The sequence below is a fragment of the Lactuca saligna genome, chromosome 1 (genome assembly GCF_052625555.1).
Source record: "Lactuca saligna cultivar CGN05327 chromosome 1, ASM5262555v1, whole genome shotgun sequence".
In the NCBI taxonomy this organism is placed as follows: domain Eukaryota; kingdom Viridiplantae; phylum Streptophyta; class Magnoliopsida; order Asterales; family Asteraceae; genus Lactuca; species Lactuca saligna.
Window position 1 is genome coordinate 22222512 of NC_136417.1, and position 10184 is coordinate 22232695.

A 10184-nucleotide genomic window follows, 5' to 3' on the forward strand; every position below is an offset into this window, starting at 1 on the left:
CCTCATAACATTGATGTTAGGCGTGATATGGCGCGTTATAACGCGTGTTTTTTTTCATTTGAGACATGATTTTTTGTTCTTTGTTAATTTTTTATTATTATTTATTGATCTAATACTTCTAAAAAATAATTATATTTAATATACATTTATATTTATATGCTAATATAATTTAAAGTTAATACAAAATCACTTACATGGCATCTTGAAAAATATCATGGATCGCCTTGCTTAAGATCCAATCATTTTAATTTTGCAAAAAATTAATAGCTTATCTGCAAAATTGTTTACATTTGCGGCTAACCCTCAAGTCCTCGGATCTATACTCAGTTTTCTGTACGTAAATGTACGCAATGTGAAAAAAGAAAAGATTTTTTGCAGATTTTTACCAAAAAAACCAATATTAAGTTATGCCCTAAACTAGATCATATAAAGCAAACGATACTGTTCTTCATCAACTATTTCAATATCAACCATTCAACTTCAGTAATAAGAATCGAGCACTTAAGTTGAAGATACCGATCTACCAATTCTATAGCAACGAGAAATTGAAACCGTAATCAAACAAGACAGCTAACTATCAAAGCTGTTTAATTTATGTAGTGATAACATAACAAATGATTACTATTTTGAAGTGTCTTTAATCAAAATGAGATTCCATGCAAGCAAAATCAATATAATAACGATGCATATAGTTCAATTTTAATTTCAACAAAACAGAGTGATAATCCATGATTCATGAACCCCTAATCTGATAATCAAAATTGGCATTAACAACTGAAAAACAAACCTAAGCAGTAAGAAGAACAGCACCACCAGCCTCCTTAATTTTCTTTTCAGCGGTCTTGGAAATGAGCTTCGCCTTCACCACCATCGGATGGGACGGCGGAACCATTCCCTTTCCCAACACTTTAAAGTAACCAAATTGAGAAACGTCGACAATCGGGACGTTATCGGCTGAAGCCTTCTCTTTTGTATCTTGTGGCACCATGGACCAGAGCTTGTCGACATTAACGATTGGACAATGGAACTTGTTGCGGAGGCGATGGAAGTATCTCATACCGACTTTACCGAAGTAACCGGGATGGTACTTGTCGAAGAGGATACGGTGGTGGTGCATTCCTCCGGCGTTACCACGACCTCCAGGATGCTTTCGGTGTTTCCCGATACGACCGTGCCCGGCGCTCACGTGGCCGCGCTTCTTACGATTCTTCCTCAATCTCGTTGTCATTGTTCCTGTATAATAACCAACAGTTTCGTATCGCAAGTTCAGTGGAGTAGATCTAATAGGAAATTACAACATATTAAACAAAGACGAACGGCGATTATACATACCTTAATCGCAAACTCCGATCAGAAACTGCGGCAGAGATTGGGAATAGAGTTTGGAAACTCCACTGAAATAGAATGTAAACCCTAATTTCGTTTTATAAAAGAGGCTGAAAATTAGACCTTCTGTATGGATCATGGGCTGGATTGAATGTGGGCCTTTCTTTACCAGAACCAATTAAGAGGCTGTATCTATCTATAAGTTTATACATCTATCAATCTATGTCTCTTATTATAACAAAAAATGGAACCCGGTTGAAAAATAAGACCAAAGAAATTGAAGTTCCATGAAATGACCAAGCATTTTTTTAGAGACGGTCTCTCAGGAAAAAAAAAATTGGCTCTACGGAAGATTATACGATCTGAGAAAATGGCGTGGCAGGGGTAAAATCGTTAAAACACATAAATAAAATATCAAAAAAAAATCATTGCGGATTGGGAAAGCCTTTGTTGCAGAAAAAGAGTTCGTTGGCTATAGAAGAAAAACAGACGATCAATCGAACGAGTAATTTGAAGTGTTTTTTGGCAAAATTCATAAAAAACAAATATTTTCAGCAAAGATCAATTCTTCAAATGGTAGAACAAATCCAAAGTTTCTCTACGGAAATGTGGTATTTTTTTTTTTTTTTAATCTGTAAAATAGTTTTTCAATTTCTAGATCAATTAATGTTTTTTCAATTCCGCAGAGAAAGACACATTTCCGCAGAAGACGTACCAATTCCGTAGAGACCGTCTCTGCGGAACCTTCACTTCATAATTCAATTTTTATCTTTTTGCACATGTGTTCAATTCCTCTTTGAGAAGTTTTGAGTTCTGCATAACCAAAAAGATTAGAGATCCTCTTTGAGGAAAACTTTGTCGTTCTGTGAAACTTCAATTTCCTTGGTCATGTTTTTCAAACACACCCAATTTTCTGATTATTTCATGAATTTTCCCAATAACTTAATTGTATCTACAAGTTTGTTTGAAAAAATAAATGTCTATTATGATTTTAGGACCGTAAACAAATCAAATGTTTAAAAATCTATTTGTGAACTCTTTGGTGAGAATTTCTTTTTTTTAATAATTGAAAGAACAAAGAACGTAAATTCTCATTCATTTAGTTAAATGAATGAACATAAACAATAGTTTTGTCTGTTCATTTATGTTTGTTCGTTTAAATTTATCTATATGCATATGTTCAATTATTTTTTTTATTACATTAATATATTATATATTCGTTTAAGTTTATTTATGTTCATATATGTCCAATTGTTTTTTATTATATTACTATATTATATGTTCGTTTATGTTCAATTGTATTTGTTTATCTTCATTTGTTTATGTTTGCTTATGTTCAATTAGCATATTCACGAACCTAAACAAACGTTCATGAACAAGTTAATTTGTTAAATGAATGAACATGAACAAAAAAACCTTGTACGTTTATTCGTTCATGTCCATTCATTCGATTGACTAACTTAAATGGACGAACATAAACAAGTAATTGTTCGTATTCGTTTGGTTCTTTTACAACCACTTTAACAAATACATTTTACAATATTTATCAATGTTAACAATATTAGTTATTTATCACGCGAAAAAGGTTATGGGGAAAAAAAGACACATAGATCAAAGGTTGATTTTTTGGTTTCGTTAATTAAGTCGTTCCATCCAAATTAAGTACATTTGAAAAATGGAAAATATTAAGCATACATATTTTATTGTATTCTTATAAGCGTGTTTGTCATAGAGCGTTTGAGAGAGTTTGGGAATTTCTAGGTTCTAGTTTTTTGACAAAACGTTATAGTTTGAACAAAAAACTTCTCTTGGCAGTACGAGTCTTTAGCTTTTAGTTTAAACAAAACGTTATAGTCTAAAAGCTACTTCATGTAGCATTTAGGCTATGTTTTGCGGACTAACTGAAAAGCTAACTATTAGCTGAAAAGCTAGTTGATGGCTGAAAAGTTAGGTGTTAAATAAAAAGTTAGCTGGTAGCTGAAAAACTAGCTGATAAAAAAGTACGTTTGATAAAACTAGCTGAAAATTATAAAATTACATAAAAGGACATGTAAGAGTATGTGTTTCTATAACTAATTAAGGGGTGTTTTTGGAAAAATTAAAAAAAAAAAAAAACACTCCTAAAAAGCTAGTATAAGTAGTTTTTCAAAAAGTTAGCTTATAAGCTACTTTTTGGCTTACCAAACACGAAAACATAAAAAAGCTCGAAAAATAAGTTAGCTTATCAGCTAACTGTGGCGCACCAAATACAGTCTTAACATAATATTGCTGAGCTTTTTAAATTGATTTCCATAATTGTCCTTAAAAATAACTTTATATATTTATCTTTTGTTAACAGTTTTCATTTTACATAATTTTACATATTTCAAAACATTCCAACTACTTTTTTCAAACACTCATATAACAAATAAAAGTTACAGCTTCCAGCTACCAACTACCCGCTATCAGTTATCAGCTACTTACTACCTAATAAGTTATTTTTGTCAAACACCCTATATGCCATAATAACACCTCAATAATCTTCAAAGAAATTACCCTTTGGAGACGTTGGTTTCTCATGAAGTTTGCTTTAAACGGGTCACCATGGTTTCAGTGGCAATATCCATCTTCTAATAAAAAATAGTAAATTATATTTTCAAACACTTTGTGTTCATGAAATACAAACATGAACAAACAACCTAAAACTATATTTCATAACCGAATCACTAATCTAATCAACGAATATATCAATCCCAATAAAACTATAAGTTTAATGCAATATAGTTATTTCATACCTAATGTAAGATGCAAAAATACATAATGGTGGAATCAGACTGACAAAAGAAATCCTCTATAAAGTGTAGCCATCATTAACGCAAGAGCACATGAAAGGGGTCAATTTCGGGAAAACTTCGTCAAGCATCGTTCTTGATTTCTCTGATTTTCTCCAAGATTCCAGAGATTTAATTTAATTTTTTGAGATCAAACGAAAGAATATTAGCTTATTAGAAGCAGGTGATAGCAATCCACACCGATGAGTAAAAACCGATTGGAGTTAGCAAACATGTCCACCTTCAACAAAACCCAAACAAAAATCTTGAAAACGCACTCCTGTTTGTAAAGAGTTACAAGAAAGACACAAAATCACGAATATGGTCAGCCGTTGAACGATCCATTGACCTAACGAAAAATCGAGGATTGAAGCAACATAAAGGAATCCGGCCAAAACCCTCTTATCAATGTGAGCAAAAATGGATCAGACGGATGTTATCAATAATAAAATATTTTGCAACATAATTTTACTTTTATTTATAATGTTATCAATAATAAAATATTTTGCTACATATTTTATAAATAGCATTTTTTTTTTTTGTTTTGAGTTGGTGGTCACAGTTTTTCTAGCATTAGTCCATATATATATATATATATATATATATATATATATATATATATATATATATATATATATATATATATATATATATATATATATATATATATATATATATATATATATATATATATATATATATATATATATTTTGAGCTAGTCAAGCTTTCAAATCAAGCTGTAATCGTTTGGTAATCAAACAAAAGTTTTACATATATAGCACTCAATACTAGTAAAAATAGTTCATTGCTATTATCTGCAGTGAAGAAAACACAGTAAATGGTCAACCAGTTTCCTGTTCAAACTCATCTCCTTCAGACTCTTCTGCATTATCAGCATCATCATCATCTGCATCATTGTCAAAGTCTTCTTTGTCATTCTCAACCGATGTTTTCCCAATCACAATAAGGTTGCTATTTATCTTCCTGATCTCGTTATACTGCAAAAAATGCATCATAGATATAAATACCAGTTATAATGATACCAAAACAAAGACAATGAATGAAAGGGGGGCAGAAGTTAAGAGCTTAAACAGAATTCTTGCCAATCAACTTATTAGTCGTTTTTCTCTGAATCAGAGAACATATTACTTTAGCATCTGAAGTAAACCAATTTCTAAACAGTTTGGCATGATCATCATGTTTCAATATAAACTCAGAAGCAACGATTAATCAAATTTTGAGTAGGATCATTTACATAAAGTCCTTAATGTACTTGAAATATTAACATATGATTCTGACTGAAACTAAACTCAATTATTAAGGATCGGGATTCAACGATGTATAATTAGATGCTAAAACCAAACCTTTGTTGACATTACGATCACAGCGTCATTAATTTGTGTAAGTACATCAGATCAGATAGTGTACTACGAAAACAAAGATGTGATATAGACAAGCACAAAAATAGGAGATTCAAGAACTACACGTTACTGAACCATGGATCTGAAGTTCAATTTTGCATTCAACGTTAGTTTACAATACACAGCTAGGTTTTTGCATATGAAATCGAATCAACGTTATACAGTCAGGTGAGAATATCTTCGGAATGAAAATAAAGAGCAACTGAAATCATGTCAAATGTCAATTTTTTAAGAAATTCAACACGGATATTTGAATACAGCAGCGAATTTCACCAATTACACACTAAGGCAGTTGAGACAAATATACACGGACCTTTTCTTCAAAATCAGACTCTTCGATAGCAAGAAGAAGCTCCTCGCTGTGCGGTTGAGGCCACTGCGGAGGTAGAAGAAGCGACGCCGGAATGATCCTCGTCGACGTCGGGTACTGCGTCATGAACGCCGGAAACTGCAACATCTGTCAGATGGGTTTGGTCTCACTTTCAAGTTTCAACGAAGCCCGCTCCATCTCCGTTTAAAAGGAACGTAAATACTGAATGAATGGTAGGGTTGTCAACCGGCGAACCATTCGTGAACTGTTTGGCGGGAAGTTCGTTTATTTAATAAATGAACGAAAATGAACAAAAATTATCGTTCGTTTAGTTAAATAAACGAACATGAACAATGATCCTGTTTGTTCATTTATGTTCGTGAACGTTCGGTTATGATGTTCGTTTACATTTATTTATGTTCGTTCGTTTAAGTTTATTTATATTCATCTATATTCAATTATTTTTTATTATATTGTTATATTATATGTTCGTTTATGTTCATATATGTTGAATTGTGTCTTTTTTATCTTTGTTCGTTTATGTTTGTTCGTTTATGTTCGTTTAGCATGTTCACGAACATAAATGAACGAACATGAACAAAGTAATTTGTTAAACGAACGAACATGAACAAGAAAATCTCGTTCGTTTGTCCGTTCGTGTTCGTTTGTTGTTCGGCTAACTTAAACGAACGAACATGAACAAGACATTGTTTGTGTTTGTTTGGTTCGTTTACAGCCCTACTGAATGGTGGATCGTTTTAACGTGGTCCGAGAACGATCCGCTAGCTTTTTAAAATGGTTATTCAGGTACAATCAAACAATTTTTTTATTGAGTAAATAACACTAGGAAAACTGATTTATATGGGTGATTATGTTTCAAAATTGTTTAAAAAATATCATTTAAGTTTGGTGTATCAAAAAAACACCATCTAAGTAAAACATTTGTAAAAAAAACACTAACGAAGTACATTTTTTGTTCAAATTTGACCTTGTGTAACCGGTAATTACCGGTAAAAAATAAGTAAAGGAAAAAAAACAAGAGGAAATGACTCAAAGAGGTAACTATGTTTCAAAATCGTTCAAAAAACACCAAGTTTGGTATGTTCAAAAAACACCATCCAAGTAAACTTTTTGTATAAAAAACACCAAACAAACTATATGTTTTGTTCAAATATTACCCACCGGTAACTGGCTCTTACAAGTTAAATGATGACTTGGCTTAACTATTATGACATGGCGTAATATTTATTGACAAAATAATAAATGATATATTCCTCCTTTAAAAATCGATTTAGGGTTTCTTAATGAACGAATGACTTCATCTTCTCCTATGATTGCTCTTCTTCTTCTAAAGTGATGATCTTAAACTCAAGTCCAAAACCCTAATACTTGACTTAAGGCAAAAAAGGGCTCTTTTACCCATGCCTCAATGGGCCTCCCTCCACCTAATGCCCAAATCCATAAAAAGCCCAAAAACATCCAAGCCCAACTACAAGGCCTCTAAGGCCCAAGAACCCCAAACATGGCCTCAATGGGCCCAAGGCCTAAGTTAAACAAGTCTATGCATACGCCCAACATGGCAAAAAGGGCTCCTTTACCCTTGCCTCAATGGGCCCGAAATGACGAAATCTAATTTAGCATTAAGATAACACTAAAAATCACAATTTGAAGGCCATAACCCTTGGTGTGGCTGTTGATGCCTAAATTAGCTCCCGTGGATATAAAGAATGACGAAACCGGACTTAGAATGAAGAAGTTATGGCCTTCGGAAGATTGGCGGTTATCGACACTAGCTGAGTACACTGGGCGTACGCTAGGAGTATGTCGGGCGGTATTGGCTTGAAATTTGGATCGCAAAGGCTTCAGCATATGTTGGGCGTATGCATGGACTTGTTTAAGTTAGGCCTTGGGCCCACCTGATTGTAGCAGGTCATTTTTTATGCTTAAGGCCATGTTGGGGGTTCTTGGGCCTTAGAGGCCTTGTAGTTGGACTTGGATGCCTTTTTGGGCTTTTTATGGATTTGGGCCTTAGGGGGGGGGGGAGGCCCATTGAGGCAGGGGTAAAGGAGCCTTTTTTGCCTTAAGTCAAGAATTAGGGTTTTGGACTTGAGTTCGAGATCATCACTTTAGAAGAAGAAGAGCAATCATAGGAGAAGATGAAGTCATTTGTTCATGAAGAAACCCTAAATCGACTTTTAAAGGAGGAATATCATTTATTGTTTTGTCAATAATTATTATGCCATGTTATAATAGTTAATCCAAGTCATCATTTGACCTATAAGAGTCAGTTATCAATGGGTAATATTTGAACAAAACATATAGTTTATTAGTGTTTTGTGTACAAAAAGTTTACTTGGATGGTATTTTTTGAACATACCAAACTTGGATGGTCTTTTTTGAACGATTTTGAAACATAGTTACCCATTTGAGTCATTTCCTATTGTTTTTGTTACTTTACTTATTTTTTACCGGTAATTGTCGGTTACCACAATGTCAAATTGAACAAAGAATGTACTTTGTTGGTGTTTTTTGTACAAATGCTTTACTTTGATAGTGTTTTTTGGACACATTAAACTTGAATGATATTTTTTGAATGAATTTGAAACATAGTTACCAATATAAGTCAATTTCCCAATTTAAAAGAAAAATAAAATAAAAAGAAAATATTAAAATATATGAGTAGAAATATTATAATTTATTGATTATTTTGTAATTAATGTAATTTGTTAGAACAAAGTTCTATCAGGATCGATTAGTTCTAAGTACGCAAACAAGAATGAACGTAAAGTGAAAGAGAATATAGCTTGAATATGTCGTATGATTAAAGCTTCAATACCTCAGAAGAGCTCGATTAAGGACTTCGACTATAGAGGTAGTTAGGGTTACAAGCTCAATCGTAAATAATAAGACGTGTTAATATAATGCATACATGCATGCATATATATATATATAGACTAACCCTAAAGAGATAATCACGGATGGACAGGCCCAATCCGAATATATACAAAAAGTCCTAAGACGCAACATTATAAGCCCAACAATCTCCCCCTTTGCGTCTTCGGAGCCTAAACTTCAATTCTTAGGAACCGAGGGCTTTTTCACCATCTTGAACACTCTCAGTATGATAGCTAACACATGGTACCGAAAGGTGATGTACCACCAAAGCATATCAATAAAATTCTTCTTATCAGCATCCGAGTTTTGCTTGCACCGATGTATCAGATTGATGATGTGCTCCAAGCAGTCAGTAGAAAACAAATGTTTATCTACCAAAGCGAACAAGAACCTGTGAGCTTCACCCTTAGTAAACATGACCGTCAAATGAGTTGAGTCAATCTGCCCGATCTTCATCTTATTAACATTACCGGGCTTTTGGGTCGCTTTGAATGTCGGCTTTTTATTCATAACTCTTGCAATCTCCTGATCCATTGTAGCAATTTCGTGTATATAGGATCCCAACATTCTCTTTAGATGTTCTATAATCGGTTCATACTCCTTGGAGTGATCAAGCAGAATGTTGATAAGCAAAATCCAATCGTGTGGATTAAGATTGGGAAGATCAGCAAGCGATATCATTGATATAGAGTTTGCAGTCCCTCGTGGTATTTTGAAATGGATATTAACAAACTTGCTAGCTGGAGTCGGCTTCAAAACTTTGACACTTGTAATCTTTTGAGCACTCCATGTTCGGTACCGAGGTTGACCATTTTTCAAATACCAATCAATAAGCTCTTGGCCAACCTTTGGACTTCGAAACGGAACCTCAACAGTTGAATCGAAACAATGAAAAGTAAATGACTTTCATGTAATCGGCATGTCAAACTGTGAGTTCTTGGAATTATCACAGTCAAATGAGGTAATCGGCTCTAACTAGTAAAATCTTGGTGACTCAATAGCCTGACTGATCAACACTTCCCTAGTCCATTCAGGAAAAAGAGCTTTTTTACATTGTAAGATGTCTTCTGCTTCTTTATTTCTTCGTTCGGTTTCCTCAGCCTCTTTAGAGATCTTCAAATTTTCATCTAACTCTTTATCTCTTTTCTTTCTTTGCAGAGCCTCGACTATAGTCTCATCAGTATCACTATCACTATCACTATCAAGACCAATCTGTTTCATCTTTTCTTTCAGGCCAGAACCTGAAGCTACATTAACCTTCAGTTCTTTTGTGATAACGGCCTTCGATTCCTCTCCCCCTTGTTTTGGAGTGATGAAAGGCTCTGAAACACCTTTCATTTCGTGTAGAATTGCAAGGACGGGAAGCAGTTTTGTTGTAAGATGATTGCGAATAGAAAGAATTAGAATGGGATCATGAGCAC

General features: G+C 33.6%; 1 protein-coding gene and 1 pseudogene across 2 annotated transcripts; both read right to left on the bottom strand.

The window, feature by feature from the left end:
• Positions 1-652: 652 nt before the first annotated feature.
• Positions 653-1466, bottom strand: LOC145028319 (large ribosomal subunit protein uL15x pseudogene; annotated as a pseudogene). The gene is made up of 2 exons (XR_013675975.1): positions 1333-1466; positions 653-1233 (listed from the first exon to the last, which is right to left on the bottom strand). The product of XR_013675975.1 is annotated as a large ribosomal subunit protein uL15x pseudogene (transcript).
• A 3396-nt stretch (positions 1467-4862) lies between these two features.
• On the bottom strand, positions 4863-6069 carry LOC145048647 (uncharacterized). The gene is made up of 2 exons (XM_078997200.1): positions 5872-6069; positions 4863-5135 (listed from the first exon to the last, which is right to left on the bottom strand). Exons 1-2 carry the CDS (start codon positions 6013-6015, stop codon positions 4980-4982), a joined length of 300 nt encoding a protein of 99 aa, XP_078853326.1. The 5' UTR covers positions 6016-6069; the 3' UTR covers positions 4863-4979.
• Between the last annotated feature and the right edge of the window lie 4115 nt (positions 6070-10184).

What these genes read in the sequence shown, in the direction of transcription:
- LOC145048647 (XM_078997200.1), bottom strand. Translation starts at nt 6,015, where the DNA reads ATGTTGCAGTTTCCGGCGTTCATGACGCAGTACCCGACGTCGACGAGG. An exon ending in AGTCTGATTTTGAAGAAAAG is followed by an intron (nt 5,136 to 5,871) that starts GTCCGTGTATAT and finishes CATTTTTTGCAG; the next exon opens with TATAACGAGATCAGGAAGAT.